The sequence below is a fragment of the Hemiscyllium ocellatum genome, chromosome 17 (assembly GCF_020745735.1).
Source record: "Hemiscyllium ocellatum isolate sHemOce1 chromosome 17, sHemOce1.pat.X.cur, whole genome shotgun sequence".
NCBI classification, from domain to species: domain Eukaryota; kingdom Metazoa; phylum Chordata; class Chondrichthyes; order Orectolobiformes; family Hemiscylliidae; genus Hemiscyllium; species Hemiscyllium ocellatum.
This window is the reverse complement of record NC_083417.1, coordinates 37,294,343-37,316,375: the sequence shown is the minus strand read 5'-3', so window position 1 is coordinate 37,316,375 and position 22,033 is coordinate 37,294,343. Positions and strand designations below refer to the sequence as shown.

Genomic DNA, 22,033 nt, shown 5'->3' with positions numbered 1-22,033 from the left:
TTCAGGAGAGGGGAAAGCAATTGATAATGGATGGGGTGAGAGTTGCTGAAGGAGAACTGTGTCAGCATATTTACTGCTGAAATCCTCACCGAGTCTTTGTTGCCCTTAGGTTTACTGCTCCAGCACATTGCTGGATAGCCACCATATTCTACCTTCCAGAAAATTGAGGCCTTCCAGAACACTGTTGTCTTGCTCACACCAAGTTCCAACAATCACCCCTCTGCTCACTGATTACATTAACTCTCAAACAAACAACATGGTGATATTAAGTTTCTCATTTCTGTTTTCAAATCCTTCCATATCTTACCCACTTCCTATTTGTGTAATCTGCTCCAGCTCACAGCCCTCCAAGATTCCTGCACTCATCTTCAGTTCTCAAGTAAACCTAGCCTCCTGATTTTAACTACTCCATCATATGTGGCTGTGCATTCAACTGCTTAGGCCTTGAGTTCTGAAGTTTACTCCGAAGCCTTTTTATCCCACTCTTTGTTCCTTTAAAACCCTCCTTAAAAGTGTGTCCTCATCCAGCACTTGTTATATGTACCAAAAGCTTTGTGACTAATTCTGCTTTGTTCCTGTCCTCTAAATCTTTTGAGGTACTTCACAATATTAAAGGTGCTATATAAGCTTACATTTTTCTTTGTTCCTTGTTCAAGTAGAAATAGTGCAATCACTCAATATTCAGGTATGTTTTTCTCCTTTGGTGCTGGGACTCTGAAGTGACCCCTTTAATGTCTGCCAACTGTGTACAGGGCAGACCAACATTATAGGTCTTCATCTCACTCTGTGCATATGAAAAGGTCCTCACATCATTTTCAGCTGTAGGTCTTGGAGGCTTCTATTTTTACCTTTACCAGTTTGTTGGGAACCTCACTTCTGGTGCTTAATGCATGATCCTACAACCATGCAGAGGTGGTGCCATTGAATTTCCAGACAAAACATTGAATGGCTTTATACCTGTTAGTACTGAATGGCAGGCTAAAGCTGTGAAAAATAGGATAGCAACTTGGTTAGCCATTGGAAAAATTCTGACCAGTTTTATGTGTTTTGCATGAAGCACTTTCAGAACTTAAACCACGCAACAACTTATGGTTAAAAAAAAATATAATATACCACCTTTGGCTGAGGAAGAGTTTGGAATCCTCAGTTTGTTTCCTTATTAACTGAGCTGATTCAATCCAGGGCAGCATTCTAATGCCCCATTTGCTTCAGATTAGTGAACGTGAAAGGATGTGTTTTAATTAGAGGCTATTCAACCCATTTTGCTTTGTTTCTGATTTACAAGCGATTATAACTACAAAAGAAACTTGTTGATAGAAGTTGATTAAGGCACAATAGATGGAACGCAATGATTATATTTCACATCTTTGTTGTCCTTAATATTCCATTTAAAAGAAAATGTAATTTGTGAAGGAAATGGAGGAAAATAAAGAGTTTTGCTGAAAAATTGAGCTGGATGAGTACATGACCTTTATTTAACATAGGAGAGAAATATATAAACTCTCAAAACAAATAAATTATGGAAATATATGCACAACAGGAGAATATTATTCTAAAAATCCCTGCTACATGAACACAGTATAATACTCCTTTTATTTGTTTTCATTTGAACATTTATCCAACCAGTGCAAATACAAATCTGCATATTTAAATGAAAATGGATATAAATGTACACAAGCCATTGTGCATGTTAAAAAAGTGTTTTATTTACACCAAGCATTGAATACACTTTGAATCAGAGACATATTTTTTAAACCAGTCCTATTTTCTAAAAATTGTTAAATTAATTCTTGAATAATGCTCTACAAATAATGATAAATGACTTGCACAACATGTCATTTGCTAATTGTATCCATGATTTACTGCATTGTAAGTCTTAAATCATTCATTTCAATATCATATAGAATGTAATAAAGTTTAAGGCTTTGAAATTATTTGGTATGTTCAAACTCATTGAGACTTTTTAAAACTATGATTTCTCTTTTTTTCATTACACTAGAGAAATAGTTATAATCCAAATTGTGGTGGAATATTTGTCTGCAAAAATAAAAACTTGCTACTTTCTTTCAATTATTTAGGAGAAAAGCCGTACAAGTGTCCTCATTGTGACTATGCTGGAACCCAGTCAGCATCCCTGAAGTATCACTTAGAACGCCACCACCGGGAGCGGCAGAATGGAACAAGTCCTTTGTTGGGTCAGTCCCACACGCATCAAGAACATTCTGAAGAGATAGCAAACAAAAGCCAGGTTTTTATTAGACCAGAGATACTGAGAGGAGTATCGAAAAGTGTGCCAGGAACTGACCTCAGGAGTGGCTTGGTCCCACAGCAGTGGCCTATAGGAGTTCTTTCATCTGCAGAGTGCCATGGACTTGGAGCTGGTGTTACAGCAGAGCATCAATCTGAAAATTTGAAAACTATTTCTGAAGTATGTAGTGAAGAAACTCCCAGTCTTTCTGATCTGAGTAGAGCTTTCCAGAGTCTAGCTGGAAATGGAGTCAACTTTCAAGGGTCTTTGCAAGCTTTTATTGATACTTTTGGACTGAGATCTTTGGAGAAAGAGAAAGAAATGATGGAAAGAGTCTATAATGAAACCACAAGTGCAAAACAGGCTAGCTCAAAACCAACACTTGAGAAACACACAAAGAATGTAGGCTCGGATGATTGTGAAGGAAGGGCTGAAGGTCAACCATCTGCAACAAAAGTGGTTGTCAAATCAAGATCAACTGCAGAAAAATCCCAATATGAACCATTGGATTTATCTGTGAGACCTCCTTCACGTGATTCTGCCTCAATCCCTGGTGCAACCATTACCATTCAGGATAATATTACTTGGCATGGGTGTCTATTCTGTTCCTTCACAACTTCATCAATGGAGTTAATGGTTCTTCACCTTCAAGCAAATCACCTGGGAAAATCAAAGCGGAAGGAAAATCTTTTAGGAATTGCTGGAAATGGGAATGATCTTCAAGGTGAGCCTTCCTCTGTTGCAAAAAAAACCTGTCTGCCAGTGTCTCCTGTTGTTAATAAGCAAGATGTGACAGCTGCAAAGCCACTTGACAAGGCTGATTCCTCCACTGATAAGATTTCACAACATGGCCTATCTAGTGATTCTTTGGGAGATCACAAGAAGCCTTTTGCTAACCCCTTGGACTCCAGCCTGAGTTCTTTAGTCACAGACTTTTACAAACAATTCAATAAATATTCAAATGTTGGTGGTCCAGGAACACCTATTTTGAGTACAGCTCATGAATCCGAAATGATATGTCCACCTGCAAATAAACTGAACCTTGCTTCAGCAGGAGCTGCAAGCATGAGTCCTTCTGGTGAAGTTGGTAATCAACCATGCAATGATGACACAGGGTCTGTAAATGATCAAGATGTGGATGATCAAGATGCATTAGCAGACCTAAACCAACCGTTAACCTCTGATGAAGAAAGTTCTGACGAGGAAGATCCAATTCATAGTGCAGCTCTTTCACAGAACCTTTTGAGCTCCATGGGTAAACCTCAAGGTGGACCTTGGCACAATTTAAATCTTCTGCCATCTCATGATATTCCACCAGGACTGGTCAAACAGGAGCATGTCCATGACCATCAGCTTCTGGACCAGCAGATGAACATGCTCTCTGTTCTGAGAGCTTACAGCACAGACAACATGGCAGCTTTCAATGGTATTGGAAATAGTTCAGTCAGCAGCAGCAACACTAAGAGATCAGATTTATCAGGTGGGTGTCAAATAAATCCAACTTTCAAAAAGCAATGAACACATTAGACAGCTAAAAAAAACCTTTACAGCATGGCTTTATGGAATTTCAGCATAACTTCACAATATTGTTGCACTCTCCTTTCGATTGTTCTTTGCCCTTTTCTCGAGTTTGCATATCAAAATTGAAGCCATTCTGTTTCCAATCAATTTTTACAGATATTCACAGCAAATGTTTAATAGCTTACAAAATCTTTCAGTTTCAGAAAATTGGAATGAAAGTTTGATTAATGGGAGAGTCACCCATGGAAGTGAAAAGACTTCGGACATATTTCAATTACAGATAGATACTTTTACAAGTGAAGCATCATATTGTTACTTCCTACTGAGTAACTAGAAAATGATCTAGGAGTTTATTTATGGACTTTCAATTGGTCTTTAGTTGTAACACATGTTCCACCAGAACAGAGTTAGAGCTGATAAATGCGAAAAAAAAAACCTGTAGCAGAAGTAGTCTAGTGTTACTGGCAACCTAACTGTGCAGTCCAATTAAATATCTGTCACATTTTGAAAATAATTCTATTTCTATAATGTACAAACTCTGCAAACCTAGAAGAGAACTGGCTACAGATGGGGAAAAAGAAGTGTAGTAAATGTTATGGATTATTTTCTTTTAAATGATTTACTGTTGAGATCAAGGTGTTTTTTCTGACTGTTATCCATTTCATGGGATTTTCTTCTGCACTGTACAACTCAATTTTCAGGAAGGAAGACGTCACTTTGAAATGGCAAAGATATTTGATTGAGTTTTTAATAAATTTGTGGGATTTGGGAGTCACTGGCAATGTCAGCTTTATTGCCTGTTCCTTTTGGCCTGGAGAAGATGCTGATGAGCTGCCTGATTGAATTACTGCAGTCCATGTGGTGAAAGTTCTATTGCATTGCTGTTGTGTAGGGAGTTCTAGAATTTTAACTCAATGTGATGAAGGAACACTGATGTATTTCCAGGTTAGGATGGCCTGTGAATTGGAAGGATCATGAAGGTGGTGTTACCATGGATTTGCTGTCCCTGTTTTTCTAGGTGGTGGAGGTTATAGATTTAGGAAGTGCTGCCAAATAAATTTGACATGTTTACATTTTGTTGACTGAACAACAGTCACTACACTTCAACATAATTAATTCCACATGAAACACTTTGAGAGATGTGATCGTCATAACATGAATAAAAGACTTCCTTATTTCAATAGATCTTACGCTTTGTTGTATACAAGCATACTTTGACTGCAGTTTTATGCACAAATTTAATTAACTCTAAATAATTAACCAATGACCAAAGTGAATCCTAAAGTTGTGGACTGCAGATTTGAGTTTGATTTTTATCTTAACAGATTAATGAAATAGTGACGATTTTATGCAGTTGACCAGACAAGGAAAGGACATGGTGAAGCCGAATTGAATTGAAGTATTAAGCTTGGCATGCACAGCCTTGCTAAACTCAAAACAGGCAGAACAATGGATGAACTTACTTTTTGCTCTGATGTTTCAGCTGTGTAACCATTACTAATTTTGTAAAGTCAGGTTCATGTGTACAAGCATCAGTGCTCGTACATTTTACCCTGCAAGTAACAAAACCCTGCATTGCTGTTATATGGAAATCCAGAATTTTAACTCCGCATGCCCAACATTGTGTTTTTGCACTATTTAAATTTGTATCAGTGGAACTCATACCTAAAGCCTGTTTTTATTTTTGTAAATCACAAGATATATGCTTCTCCCAGCTTGTCCAATGGTGTTTAAGGCAGACAAAGTGTATGCTTTGATAGGCTTTTCCGGAACAGGTCATTAGTCTGCCACCAGAACTTTAATTGGAGGTGTGCCACACCACATCGAGCATGTCTGATCATTTTGCCTGCCATATTGGAAGGTTTTTCATTTTCCAGTAGTTGTCAGCTACAACTGAAATTGTTACTTCAGTGGCTCTGACATTACTACAGCTGAGGCACTTAACTTGCATTGCAGCAGAGATAAGTTTGAGTGACCTGCTGTGCTGTCACATTGGCCCATTAATTATGTGAACAGATTTTTATTAAATTACTGGGCAAATATATGTCTCATGACAGTAGAGTATTTGGGACTGAGAAAGAGACAAATCCTTATCTTATTCTAGAAGTAGGGGACTTGCTGGTTATCAGTGACCAAAGTGGTTAGTATCGTAAACTTTTGCCAAACTCAAAAGCAAATGTGGGTTTAGGCTTGCACTCAAACATTCACTTTGCTGCTGATCGCAAAGGTGAAATGAATGTATCCATATTGTGAAAGACTGATAAAAGTAGAGAAAAAGTGCTAGTTACTCTTTTATTTTAAAAAGAAAGTCTTTCTGACTCTGTAAGATGTTAAGCATTCAGTTTGATGAAATACTGCATTTGGTAATTTGAAAACAGAGGAGTGGAAATTCTGAACATAATCATGCACTCGAAGAGACTGAAAGAAGGTGCTTGAAGATAAAAGTATGTAAGAAAGGACAGATGGAAATAGAAGGTGCCTTTCACCATGTAATTTGTACATATACATTAACTGTATGTAAGAACCATGCCCAAGAAATTATACACACTATACAGTATAACATTCAGATCATGTCCAGTCATCTGAATTCAATTATTGTCTTTTAACCTTTTATGTGCAGTTTGAAATAATTTATACATGCATGTTTGATTTATTATTAAAACAGGCCCATTAACTGTGTAAGATTGTTATGTATGACTTTGAGTAAATACACAATAATTTACAAGAGACAAGTACCAGAAATGATCAAGGAATTGAGGTGCAACTACATAGTGTGATCATATAAAAGAAAGCCAAGTAGTTCTTTTTTGATATGATACTGTCTGAAGCTTTGTAAATTGCCTGATATATCATATCCCAAATGTAACATGACTCCTGTGATAACAAGGAATCCACATAAAAGCCTTTCACTGGAACGTTCAAGCAAAATACCGCAAATGCTAGAAAAATGGAACAACTTAACATGCTGAAATTACTCTGCAGGTCAGACAGTACTGGTGGAGAGAGAAATAATTCAGATTGATAGCTTTCATAATTTATAGTATTTCTAAATGAGCTGTTCACTGGGCTACTAATACAGGAATGCCCAGGCTGATGCCCTGTTTAGATGGAGGTTCCTGCTGTTGGAATTTAAATTTGATTAATTAATGAATCTGGAATTGAAGGTTAGTGTCAGCAACAATCATCATGTAACGATAAATGATTGTCATAAAAATCCATCTGGCATGCTAATGCTCTTAGGAGAAGGAAACCTGCTAGCTTTACCTAGACTGGCTTATATGTGACTCCAGACCCAAGGCAATATGGTCAACTCTGAACAGCTTCTGAAGTGGTTGAGCAAGGAACTTAATTCAAGGACAATATGGGATGGGGCAACAAATGCTGACCTTGCTTAAAATATGTCCAAATACCATGAAAAAAAATAAATGAAACAAATTATTGATTTAAAGAATGAAAAATTGGGAACAGGAGAGTTTGATGTATGCATCCTTGCACAAGCCTCACTTGCACCTGTGCCTATAAGTTCTACAACTTACTGGAGGCAGAACCTTTTCTCTTGCATTTTATTTTCAGTCTTTTATGCATTAACTCTGTATCTCAGTTTTCCATATTGTTAATCTTTCTTGTTACTCCTTCAGAAAGTTAAATAAACATGTTCATAACAGATTTCTTACTTTAGAGTAAAACGCTCTTTTTACATACTTTACAAAGATACAGTAATAAAAAGTGTTTGGTTCTTTTTCATCTTTGAACTAAAATTAAATTAATGCAATTAGAATCTGTCAGTTAGAAATAAATGGTGTAATTGAAATTCCCAAATTTTCCAGATATCTTCAATAATTTATGTTGCTTTTATATAGGATCACTGTTCATATGGACAAAAATCAATGTAGAGTTAGACAAATATAGACACAAGAGGCAAGCCAGCAACTGGAGTCCCAAACATACTGAAGTAAGATTTTCAGAGCATTTCTACTGGTAATCAATATAGATTTATTAGTATCAGCAGATTATGGAACAAAGGCAACTAAATGGTGTTGCAGTAAATATTAGCCATGAACCAACTGAATGGTAGAACAGATTTGAGAGCAGAATGGCCTGTATTTTCATATATTATTCAAAAAACACTGCAATTCTTCCTAGATGCGTAATCATGTTTAAAGAATGGGAAGGGGAGAACGTCAGAGGCCAATCTGGGATCTGAAGTAAGGGGAAAGGGAGAAATATAACAGACACCAGCAAACACAGTGGTGATGCATCCTCCCAACCCCCACCCCACCCACATACACTTTCCTCCCCAGTAGTTGTACCAATGATTTTCTCACAGCATATATTCATATTTAGTAGATAGGGCACAAAGATGATAGCTAATCTTCAATAGTGTGCAGGGAGTTTGTCCTGCTGAATTATTTTTTACTCTTTTAGATATTATAAGGGAAGCACTACTTCTATCATTCCCACTATGTTAATAGTCAGATATCAGGGAGTGAAACTCTATAAGAAAATCCAGACATAGATCTCAAGCATACTTTCATTGCGAATTGTCTTACAATTATAGTTTGAAATATAACTAACTGTCAGCGTGTGCAGTTATCAATCTAATAGTATTCAAAGACTGGTATGTAGGACATGTGGCAGCCAATGTGTTAAGTTTAACAGGCGTAGATTGATTACTGAAATAGTGGCACAATAAATGTAACCTTTTTTCAGACCATACCAGAATATAAATTGAGGATAGTTTCCTTTTTATTTACAATAAGTGCATAAATTCCAAGTTAAAAGTAACAGTGAATTCACAGTGCCAGCTAATCTTCTTAACATTAACATATAGCTCAAAGTTTGTGCGAAGATTTGTAGCTTGGGTGCTTGTTGTAGTGGTTCTGTTCGCCGAGCTGGAAGTTTTTTGTTGCAAACGTTTCGTCCCCTGGCTAGGAGACATCATCAGTGCTGTGGAGCCTACTGCGAAGCGCTTCTTTGATGTTTCTTCCGGTATTTATAGTGGTCTGTCCTTGCCGCTTTCAGGTGTCAGTTTCAGCTGTCCGCTGTAGTGGTTGGTATATTGGGTCCAGGTCGATGTGTTTGTTGATGGAGTTTGTGGATGAATGCCATGCCTCTAGGAATTCCCTGGCTGTTCTCTGTCTGGCTTGCCCTATGATAGTAGTGTTTTCCCAGTCGAATTCATCCCAGTCGAACCTATCAACAAAGACGGCATACTTAAACTACTGGACTTGTGCCTCACTACACACTTTACATTCAACAATCACATATACGAACAAATCAACGGAACACCCATGGGATCACCAATCTCGGGACTCATAGCAGAGGCAGTTATGCAAAGGTTAGAACAAACAGCCCTACCACAAATTCAACCCAAACTCTGGGTCGATGACACGTTCGTAATCATCAAAAACACGGAAATAGAAAAAACACACCGGATCATCAACGCCACACTCACAGGAATCCGATTCACGAGAGGAGTAGAAAAGGATAGCCAACTCCCATTCCTAGATGTGATAGTACAGAGAACACCGAACGGAGAATTCACCACAAGGGTACACAGGAAAACAACACACACAGACCAAGTCCTAAACTATGAAAGTAACCACCCCAATACACACAAACGAAGCTGCATCAGGACACTATTCAAAAGAGCTACAACACACTGCAGTACACCAGAACTGCGAAAAGAGGAAGAGGAACACCTATACAAGGTATTCGCCAAAAACGGATACCCGCGCAACTTTATCAACAGATGCCTAAGAGACAGACCACGGAACGAGGACATGCCACAACCAAAAGAACTAGCCACACTACCATACATCAGGAGCGTTTCAGAACTGACAGCCAGACTACTGCAACCCTTAGGACTCATAACGGCACACAAACCAACAGCCACGCTCAGACAACAACTTACTAGAACAAAGGAGCCAATACCCAACATGAGCAAAACTAATGTAGTTTATAAAATACCATGCAAGGACTGCACAAAACACTATATAGGACAAACAATCCGCATACATGAACACCAACTAGCCACGAAATGACACGACCAGCTATCCCTAGTAGCCACACACGCAGACAACAAGCAACATGAATTCGACTGGGAAAACACTACTATCATTGGGCAAGCCAGACAGAGAACAGCCAGGGAATTCCTAGAGGCATGGCATTCATCCACAAACTCCATCAACAAACACATCGACCTGGACCCAATACACCAACCACTACAGCGGACAGCTGAAACTGACACCCGGAAGCGGCAAGGACAGACCACTATAAATACCGGAAGAAACATCAAAGAAGCGCTTCGCAGGAGGCTCCACAGCACTGATGATGTCTCCTAGCCAGGGGACGAAACGTTTGCAACAAAAACTTCCAGCTCGGCGAACAGAACTATTAACATATAGCCACTAGTCTATTTAGATCAAATTATAATGGCAGCTATTGTTTAGAACATGCAATGTTTGTGTTTGATTCAGTCATTTTGTTATTTTAAAATGTGTGTTTTGAATGGAGAGGCTACAGATACTGCACCACAATCCTTTGCCTTTCCATTTAAAATTATTCCTGGGAAACCATAATTTGTATTACACCTACAAAATATATTTAATTGTATCATTTCTGTTATGGTGTAAACAAGCCACATTCAGAGTTTTATTGCTTTAGGAAGGATATCATTAAATTGGAGAGGGTTCAGAAACGATTTACCAGGATGTTGCCAGGACTGGAGGGTTTGAGTTATAACCTTAGGCTGCATAAGCTGACACATTTTAAGGGGCGTATATAAGGTGAATAGCTACGGTCCTTTACCTAGGGTGGGCAAGTTCAAAACTAGGGGGCATAATTTAGGGTGAATAGAGAAAGATTAAAAAGGGATGTGAGGGGCATCTTTTTTCACAGAGCTGTGGAATGAACTGCCATAGGGAGAGATAGATGCAGGTACAGTTACAATATTTAAAAGACATTTGGAAAGGTACATGACTAGGAAAGGTTTAGAAGGAAATGGGCCACATGCAGGCCAGTAGGACGAGCTTAGTTTTGTTGACATGAACCCATTGGACTGAAGGGTCTGTTTTCATACTCTGTGACTGTATGACGCTTTATAATGAGGCTGAAGGGATCCAGCAGGCAAATCAATCTTGCTACCATCAACATTCCATTCATTTTATTGTGGGCTGTTCCCAAAAACAAACAATTTGGAACAACCTGTTCAGATGCGTTATAATACACCACTGCATCAAGTGGGATTTGAACCTAAATCTACTGACTCCGAGATATGGAAACTACTATTTCACCATGACTGTTTTGTAGGTAGTACTTAAAAATATTTTTAATCACCTGTTAGGATATGTAGCATATATCTCTGGGCTAGTGGGATTTAAAGCCAGACTTTCTGGCTGAGAAGTAGGGACATTATCACTGCATAACAAGAACCTTATGTTGGTAGTGCCTTTGGTGTCTAAATTTATTATTGCTTATTTGGTAGACTAAATGATGATGTGATGGGCCTTATACATGAAGGTATTACATATAATCAAGTTCTTTTTGAGTCAGGTGCTTCCTATATACAATGATTTGTTGCAGTGAGTGCAATCACTCAAATGTGTACAGATCTGCAGAACAGAAGTACAGACATACTGTGGACTATGTGCTTATTAAGTATGGTTTTGCTGCTGATGATGATGAGGTATGTTTAAAATTCAGACTAACCATTGCTTGCAATCAATCTAGAGATATCATGGAAACTAAAAAAAAGTAATATAATGTTGCACTGGAAAGTGACTGGTGTAGCAATAGTGGATTGGATGACACCCCTAATGCTAAGGGGCCAATAACCTTGTAAATTAAGTAATAGTTTGAGGCTTTAATGTTGAGAATGAAAAGGCCAATAATTACATTGGATCTTCTGCCTCATCTTGTTTACTTTCACCAATGAATCTTTCTTCTGCAAGGCTGCTAACTGTAAATTTTTTCACAATATATGCATGCCTAGGTTTGGGGAAGACACAAAGCAAGCACAATGAGTTCCCATGCAAGGAATGTGGTAAAGTCTTTAACCAGCCCAGCCATCTTAGGACCCATATGAGGTCACATACAGGTAAGAGCTGCAGCATTAAAATCATTTACCAAAATTGATAAGGCAATATAGTGCACTGACAAACAGAAAACAAGCAAGTGCACATTTCATAATATAGTGCCCCTTAAATTCCTTAACTTTATTTTCCATTTCCATAAAATTAATTGAGATCTCCTTCTAAACTTTGGTAGTTTATAAACAGTTTGTGAAAATGAATTTTGCAAATCAGTATGCCTTAATTTACTTTATTTTTATTACAGAATAAATAGTGATCATATTGATTTATAAAATTGGTATTTATACTTTCCTCTGTAAAAAGTTAAGTTCTAATATTTAATATTGCATCATCCAGTTAACCTTGCTGTGGTCAATTCAATTAATCCTGATTTGATCATTGTAATCTTTACTAAACTTGAGGTTAGACCTTATCAAGAACTTAGCACTAAACCTAATGATTGATACTTTTTACCAAAGATTGAGTATAGACTTAACAAAATTGATATTTAAAAGATGTATTTAATGCTTAGAAGGAGAACAGATCATAAAATGACAAGTAATGAAATTAGGTGTTTTATTATCAAATGCCTGCATCGCCTACTTCTTAGAGAAACTATAGTTTGAATACTCAATTGAATATATTTAATTAATATTTAAATAGAAAATGATCCATTAACAAATATTTTACTTGCCCCAATAAACTCTATATGTTTATGAAAGATGTCTGCTGCAGCTTGCCTTAGTTTGTGTTCCTTATTGCCTTGATTGATTCTACATTGCTTGCAGTGTCTTCGAATATTTTTGTCGTTTAGCTTTTGCTGTTATTCATTCTTTTTTCACAGTAGATGATTTAACTACACTTCTAACCAATGACAATTATTTAGAAAGCAGGCTCTCCAAAACATGTATTTACTAGTGCAGTTCAAAACTCCAGTAATAATTCTGTGATTCTATAAATAGAAAAAAAATGTGCAGGACTCTGTGGAACAGGCAAGAGATTGTCATTAAGTTAAAATGTTCGGAGAGACAGTGCAGGCAAGGTGGGCCATGTGACTTTAGTCTGAGATTCTGTGAATAGAGCAAGGTTAGTCAAACTAATCTGCCACAAAAGCTTTCTACTATTGGGACAATGTACTTAATATATTTAGAGCTTGATTAGTGTCTGATTCAGGCTATGGATCATTTTGTTCAGATTCCTCTTTGTTTTTCTCCTCACTGTGCATGTATGTTATACTTTAATATTTACGATCAAACAGTGTTAGGACGACATCTGTATTGGTGTTGGACAATTACTTCAGTACAGTTAAAAACTTCCTACATGATTCACCAATATCAGATTTAGGATTACACAAATCCAAGGTTTTGAAAAATTAATTTTAATTTGTAATCTTAGTACACGGAATAGTTCCTGTGCTGAAGTGAACAGAACCTTTAAAGGTTTTCATTGTTGATTTAAATAAAACATGCATGGGCTTTAGGTAGGAGATTTATTGATGAGAGTTTAGTTCAGGTAACTAGTGATTATAAATATGATCGCATTAAAATCATGAACTATCCTACCTAAATTCTATTTTAAAAATATAGATTCAAAATCTCTTGTATTATTATACGATAGTTTTATAAACTAGATTTTGAGATACCAATGATAACCCTGGTAAGAACAAAAAAGGACAAATGCTGTGACTCTTTAAATGTTGTTTTGCAAGGATTTCAACTGGAAACAAGTTGCATCTTTAATGACAAAGGTTGGGCATCAATAGTTTACATCTGTTCCACTTAGACAAACAAAGAAAACTGACTGGAAAAATAAAGGTACAGATATCCTGAAATCTCTCACAAGAATGGAAAATGTCTGGCAGACAACTGTGTCTAATTTACTGTGGAAAGCCTAGATAATTATAGAGTTGTATGTGGTTATTGAGAAAACCATAACTTGCTTTAAGGACACACCATCATCCAGTTTAAATGAAATGCAGCATTGAACAAGTAGGCAATTGGCTCGATAGTCACGAATTAAAGACCATTCTTCATTAACCCTATTTGTGCTGTATCATTGTAATATGTATTAGTAACCAAATTACTTCAATTTATTTATCACTTGGATTGTTTATTTGGAGTTGGGGAGGTAATTCAGATAGTGCGACGCTTTTTAAGTTCAAGTGTTTTATATGGAATTTTCTCACACACTCAAAAACCCTTCATTATTTTGTTCTGGGATTGTGAGGATATCTAATATAAAAGGATGAAGCAGTAAAAGAAATTCCTTCTTCATATTAATAAATGGAACATTGAGATTTGTTGTTTAACAGGTTCTTTAGAGCAATTAGTATAATGTGAAGCACATGGGAGCTGCATTTGTCAGTGCGAAACCACAGATGTACAAGCTCTATAACTTTGGTGCAATGACATTTCAGCCTTCAGTAGTATAAATTACCAAAAGGGACAAAGCAATTTGCTGTGGTTTATCATGACTAGTGATCAAAATTTATTTGTGTCTTCCAAAATACTGCAACATACTCCTGTAGTCAACATGAGGAACATTTTGTTTGTACAACTGACCCAATTGTTACTGTGAGGTATCGATGTATATTCATTTATTGCTAGCTAAAATGCCCTATAATGTTTCTGTGGGGAAATAAATATTGGATGTAATGTATTTTTTTTTAATCTGAAATGTTCTTCATTAAAATGACCAGAAATTATTTCACTGAAGATACACAAGTTATAATGATAGGCTCAAATGCTTTGTCATGGCTGGTGCATCTCTGTTAGATGTTAAAAGAATTTCAATATAACCTATAGATTCAATAAAATGTCATGGTAATCAAATGAATTTTGTTGTAGGTGCTTAACCTCAAAAGATGCAAAAACCTTAACCACAGCAAGTCCACCAGCACCTGAAAAGAGAAAGGAAACAGGCCAACCTTCAATCCTTCTGTAGAATTTGCAGTTTGACCTGCTGACCATTCCTAGCAGTTTCTGTTCTTTTTGTAATACAAATTTGAGGCACTTGCATTTTTCTTTTGTAATACAGATGCAGTCTGGATTTTATTATCCTGATACTGACTAGCAGCATTTTGGAAAAGCTGGTAATGAAGTCATCAATACTGCATTCGTCTGGGTTGATCTCTGAATTCACTTTGAGATGCAAAGCATTTTGTTGGCAATGGCTAATGTGAAAACTAGATCCAGGTGCACATCACTCTGCAACGTTGAACATTGAGTGCTGGTCCTTTGAATGTAGAATAGTTGATTTTAGATGAAGTAATATTCAGAAAAGCTAAACACATGGACAATAGAATTAACACATGATTAAACATACATTTCTAATTAAATCTAAGAAAACAATGCTCAGTATCTCACATCATAATCACTTATTAAAGTCCCAATTTTTAATGTAATATAATCTTGGTTCTCTGCAACAGACATCCCATGTAATTATAAACAAAACATTGTTAGGTGTATTACATGAGTTGGTTTTGAAGCCACTATTTTTACATCATGCCTGTTCTTATAACCAGCTTGACTGGATGGAAAATAAGGTACGCAGGGATCTGATTTGAGTGGTTTCCTACTGGGTGGGTTTGAAAGTTTGTCTTTTTTAGAAAGACTGAAAATAAGGTTATTGCACCACCACAATTGTAAGGGTATAGTCTAGAATGGTAGTGAGCATCCTATCAGTTGCAATAGACATTACTATTTTACCTGACTAGCAACATTCAAAGGGTGCTTGATACAATTTAGTGAAGTATAGTAATTTTGCAATATTAGTTGAACAATTCTGATGAGCACAAAGCAACTGGCATGTTGTAAACAGAATAATTGATACTTAAACCGATAGAAATCCACAATTCAGTAACTAAACAAACATTTAAATAGTAGTTTGTGTGTATTCCCTTGTGACAATTTATAGCTTACAATGCTAAAAAAAGTTCAAGCTGTAAAACTGGTATGTAATCTCAGGTACATTGAAACTGTGTTCATGATGTAGTTCAGCGCATACCTATTTATGAATTCACAAATTTGAAATGTGGATGTGGCTACAATTACAGTGTTTAAAAGACATTTGGATGGATACATGAATAGAAAATGTTTGGAGGAACATGATCCAGGAGTAGGCAAATGGGACTAGTTTAATTTGGGATTATGATGAATACGGACAGATTGGACCAAAGGGTTTGTTTTTGTGCTGTATGACTCTATGGTGTAATGCACCATGACTATACTGATCTGGAAATGCACACAATAGGGTGGTATGGCATTACACGAGTTGTTTAGATGTTACAGCATCATGCATGGGAATACAACTCATTCTACATATGGCATTCCATTAAAGCAATAGCTGTAGTGCAGTCATCTTAGATTATAAGAGACTTAAAAGTAAGATTCCACAATAAGATACGGAAAAGACAGGAAACTTTCTGAAGAACATTTGTTTTCCCTCAACATCTGCAAAAGGATTTTGTGAGCACATTAGCATAACTTCTACATGCATTGTCATTCTGGGAGCTTTTGTGTCAGAGAAAGGGCTTACCAATGATACTGTAACATTGCAAAACCAACTTAAGTTTGTCAATTTCAGATGCAGTAACAATAGCATTCATTTTGTATTAATAACTGGCAAAATAATATTTAAAGATTTTGAGAATTGATTTGTGCCCAGGGAGAGGAGTGTGAGGGTCCTAGAGAACCAGGAGCAGAGGGAACACTCAAGGGGCTCGTGTGGTGAGAGGTAGGAAAGAGAACTTAAGGTGGGAGTGAATCACCTGATCATAAAGGGATTAGTGGGAGAGCTGCCTCTCGATTTCTGCCACATGAGATCCAAACAAGGTGATATTCTGGGCCTCCCCTATCCCTGGTCATTAATTGGCAATGCAAGGTCTTAATTGTGATGAGGGCATGTGAGCTGTCTAAGGCTTCTCCTGCTTTGTATAAAATTGCTGACAGGCCAAATGTAGGTGGAAGGTCAATAGGAGGATCCTTCAGATCATTTTATCTCACCCATTGACCACACCTGCAGAGCTCCCAGAAAACGACTGCAAAATTTTCCCTTTGGCTGTTGCACTTTGAAGGGATAATGGTGGAAATTAAGAAATTGTACTGTAAAATCAGTGAGGACAGAAGCTGAAAGAGATGATAGTAAATTCTTATGGGGACTAGTTATGACTTTAGATTTAAGTTAATTTTAAACAGTTAAATTCTTGAGTGAATCTGAAGTTCAAAAGCAATTGCAGATAGAATTTTTTTTTCTAAATCCAATCTCATTTATAGAAATATTTACGCACACAAGTACAGATTCAGATGAGTGTCTTGTGGATGAGGAAAGTTTTGGCTAAAGTCACCTTTGAAAGTTTGGGTGTCAATTAATGGAGGTTGTTAGTGATAGGAGAACAATATTTAGTAGAAATTATTAGTATCCACCCCTAAAGACAAATTTAGGATCGATGTAGGGAAGCATTTCTTCACGCGCAGTAAATAATACAGGGTTGGCTTTGCAAATGATCTGGTGGAACCAAAAAACTCTTGAATTACTTGAGGCAATGGATGGTGTGATGGGGAAACCTGCTTCTATGAATAAGATAGTTATATAATTTCCTTTATCTACGTTTGTCTTCACAAGCTTAAAGAAGACCATAAAAGCAGATGGAGAACCAGTCATGAAACACTACTGTACTTTATAATCACATTTTTTGTTTTAAAGAGGTTGATGACTCTAACAGTTATTTCTAACCTGGCTCATTGAACCAAAGTATTCAGGGGTACATGTCCTGTGCTTGGTATTAGTAGACATTTTCAAATTTCAGATTAATTTGGGTTTTGTATCCAGAACATCTGAAATTTGCAGATTTGATTCTTAATTTTTAACATAAAATTATGTAGCTGTCAACACCTAGAGTTTCTTTATATTGTAGAGGAACTTCCTTAGATTCAAGGGCAATGTTTTGTTACAATTGGATGAGCTCAGTCAATGAGTAGGATATTTTCACCAAGATCAGTTTATTGTTAGCCACAGTTTCCAAGGAGGGTCTTTATTGTTTAGGTGTCAAACATGGAACTGAATTGCAGCCTGTTCCTTTTAGCTCTGTATAAATTCCATTTGACATCTAAATGCTGAGTATTGCAATTATACAAGTATGGGATGCAATATCATTTTGTTGTAAATGTAGATGTTTCAATTGCAATTTAGTCTGCAATTATGATGGTAAGTGTTGTTGGTGCTTTATCATTCCTCTCTACTTTATTTGAGAATATTTTGACCTTTAATCTGAGATATTTGACTGGCAATTTAAAAATTGCACTGTCACAGCAATGTATTGTCCCACAGGGATGCTGGAAAAAAAATTGTAGTAGTACATTTCTACTCATGCAAATTTTCTGCTTGTTTAAGGTTAAAGACCCCTGTGCTGAACAATTTCCTGGGCCCCTGGACAGGACGCAGCTCCTGCAATGACAGTTTTTGAATTTAGAAACTACAGACAAGCATGTCACTGCAAAGAGCTCTGTGACTCAGTAGGAAAATGAAAATTGAGTACAACATCACAGTCTTCTAATTTAAATGGCAAATACAAAACTGAAGCCTGGACAATGCCTGTTATCAGTAGGATGATAATGGCTTGTAATTTGTGGTTAACAGCAAAGTGGCGAACCAACAGTACTCGCCATTAACCTCCAAAGAAAGCTACGCAAACAGATCTAGCACTCTGTGTGACAAGAACTATACCTTTCTCTTGATGTGCAGTTGCTTGTAGCTGAATTTAATGGGGATTCCAAACTTGGAGCTGCAGTGATGTCACTAAACTGTACGAGGAGCCAATCAAATTAACAATCTTTCAGTTAACCAACTAGGAAATGAAAAGCACTAACACTCCAATCACACATTTATGCATTTTACTCATAAACAAAAATAAAGATTGGCACATACAAACTGAGTTAAGCCAGTTTGAAGTAGCATGAAGAGACTTTAAAATTAAAACAAAGATGACGAGTTTTAAAACTCCAGTAAAAATTCATACAGGAGACTACATTCCACAATTTTTTCAGGGTCAAATCAGTTGCTCAGCTATATTTATTGGTAAGGTTATTGTTTTAAGAAATGCACCTCATTGAGCAAAGCTTAACTTTCTCAGTATCTAACAAAGGTTTGTAACACTTAAAAAGGGGAATGTTTTCACCAGATCAATTGATTTCACTGATAGCCAGTTGTGTTCGGGGTAGGGAGTGATGTATGATTGGTAAATGACAGATGGCAACTTCAGGATTCTCACATTCATTTATACTTGTGCTTCCTACCATCACGGTCAGACTCTGAGGTGTAAGTATGGTGAACCCTGCTAACGCACCATCACAAACCCTGCAATTTCTGGTCCTTTTGTTAAATTTCATTTATACTTTTGTAACGTTTTGTAGTCCAACTGAGTCACAAAGCTAAAACCTATACAATAAAATCAAAGATATATTTGTTATCAAACTGTGAATGCGTAAGCTGTAAAGTCCTGGGGTTGTCCCTGCACCTGAATAACTCATATCAATGAAAAACAATGTAGAATATTATAATTTTATCAATCACACCATCCATTCAGCCCTGTAGTATTAAAGACTGCTTACTGCTGTGTGTATTTTCGTGCATACATCAATGTTCTAATTGAATGCAATGGTAACATGGTGCTTAGAATCCAGACTGTGCTCTTTGAACAGGTGCACATCTGATGCAAGACTGGTGTGATTTCTCTATGTACAAGAATAGACATAACATTTTTTGTGAATTTAAAAGGATAGAACACAGTTGCTGGTAATGCCTTATAATTATAGCAGAATACCTATCACTAAAAGATATAAAAAATGTATTTTTCCCACTATTTAAGTCTCCTTAAGTGTGCTAAAGTTCAAGGGTATTGTATTCTTTTCAAAATACACAATCAGGCCTCTAAACTCCTTATCAGCAGTTTGGAATATACCAGCCTGAAGCTTCACAAGCTAAATGCCTGATTACTGTTGTGATTTGTGAAGGATGTGCCTGTACTTTGAAAGACATCGACAATTGCTTTTCCTCTGGTCTGAATGGCACATCAACTGAAAAATCAGTTCAAATGAAGTCTTATTAATACTTTTGGTAACTGCTATGAAAATTGAACCAGCATCTGTTTCTTGGAATTTTAAATCTTGAAACCAGTTACTGTATATGTGTTTGAGCTAACTTCTATTTCCAGTAACCTGTAATGAGTAAGTGGAAAACTTTCATAATTATAAAATCAGAGCTTCCTACCATATAAACCTAGTCGATAAAATGTATGGAAATTAAAGCCATATTTTCCTCCAGATTTCTGTTAAACACTTGCCATTTGTCAATATGGTATATTTGTAATTGATTCCCAGTTTTTATCAGTGTAATTCTCCATTATGTATTAATTAACCTGTGTGCTTAGCAACCTGAGTATCCATTCAGAAGGGTCTAAGATTGGCTGCCAACATTGCCTTGACAGTATATCAGTACCAGTCTGAGGCAGCTAATTAAATGGAAAACATCTTGCCTAGACCTTCAGCAAGCTGTAGTCAGTGTCTGGTAGCTTTTTTTTTAAAAAAAGATTATTTGTAGTTTGTAAAGGAATATTTTAAAATAGAATTACTATTTGTCAGTATGTGAAGAATAACAACCATTAGCAGTTGCTTACTTTTCCCTGTGTTCACCTTGAGAGAGAATATGGCTTTAAAGAACAGCAGGGGAGAAGTTCAACTTGCATGTTTTCCAGTGTGAAATAAGCTGCACAAAACCAAAAACAAATTCTGCATTAGCCTGCATTTGAATAAAACATGTAAACTATGGGGATGTCCTGATCCAGATTCCCATCAGGTCCTGAGCCAACTAGCAGGAAGATCCTGTGAACACTTCCGCTCCTACTGATCCTGCAGAAATGCAGCTTTTCAAAAGTTTTGTGTCCATTTTTTTGAGCAGCCTCCAGGAGTCCTTTTAAAGTCCGTCGGTTTGACTGTTTAAAACCTGGAGCTCTAGGGCAATCTTTGTCTGGTGCAAATTCATCTATTTCGATTTCAATTTTACATTGGGGACCGACAAATATTGTAAAGTTGCCTAACGTCTATTGCAAATGGGAGTTCTGAACATTTATAAACTGCCTACTTCCGATACTTTGACCCACTTGCTTCCAGACGAGATCAGCTCTGTAATGTTGCTACCTAAAATGTGCAGTCCCAGAAACTATTTTATAGCTAAAACAGGATAAAAGTAAATTGAATTTCTCCCCCAATATGTGTTTCATGTGTTTAGAAGGTAACAAAACCAGAACAAGTTTCTTTTATAAAATTGTTGAAAATTAGTATGGTATGTAGGTTAAAACTGAATAATGTATTAAAAATATTTGACAATGACCGATGGGTAATTAGTGGTTTTGTGCTAATAGCCTGACACTGCATGTCCTATCAGATATTTTCTGACCTCTTTTTACAGCTTTGGCGATACATATGAGTTAGACCAGTTCCGAGAGTTTCATTTGTCTTGCTTTAACTTCAAAACTAATATGAAAAAACCCATTAAAGAGACTCGGGCTGCCTATTGATGTTTATCCACAAAAGCTATTATTAAAATCATACTATACTTTTTATCCACTGAATAATGATGTGAAAAATGTGGCCTTAATCCAAATGAACTCAGTATCAGCAAGAAAATCTTTTTTTTCGGAAACTTTCTACTAAACGTAGTTGTTTTATGTTTCAATCTTTTGGCCTCGTTTGCCTTTTTGTTGCAATTATCAATTATTAATGTCAGCGTTTTTCAACTTAGATACTTAGTGTGCTTTATTTAGTTGACGCTCCAGAATATTAATGTTTGCTGTTATCAGGAGTAAGAACAGTAGCTGAACTCCATAATGTTTTCAATTCTGATATTAATCCTGAGAACATTTTTAAGCCAGCAATTACCACATATGGTAACTTTTGAACTTTCAAACAACAATTTTATTTAAAAGTTGATTTATTCATAAGTAAATAAAATGCAGAGTGACTAAAGTGCAATGGTTCAAGAGGCAATTATGAGATTTTAAAGGACAAAAGCCTCAGTGTTGCAGCTTGTAAGAGCTCAGCAGTTACTGTACCTTTCAAAACTAGTATGTAACCATATCTGTTTTAAAAGAGTGATTCATATTACTTACAAAGCATGAGAAACTCTTTCTCATCCCCAC

General features: G+C 36.5%; 1 protein-coding gene across 5 annotated transcripts in view; it reads left to right on the top strand.

The window, feature by feature from the left end:
* The window catches only part of znf536 (zinc finger protein 536), a 576,486-nt gene that overhangs the window by 451,500 nt on the left and 102,953 nt on the right, over window positions 1-22,033 (top strand). For 3 of the 5 annotated variants that reach the window (XM_060838080.1, XM_060838081.1, XM_060838082.1), the window contains exon 6: window positions 2,079-3,728. In XM_060838080.1, the coding sequence (XP_060694063.1) occupies window positions 2,079-3,728 (1,650 nt within the window). Of the gene's footprint in view, window positions 1-2,078; window positions 3,729-11,762; window positions 11,868-18,231; window positions 21,175-22,033 lie in introns of those variants that run through there. The other 2 variants (XM_060838083.1, XM_060838084.1) reach the window with 2 other exon arrangements.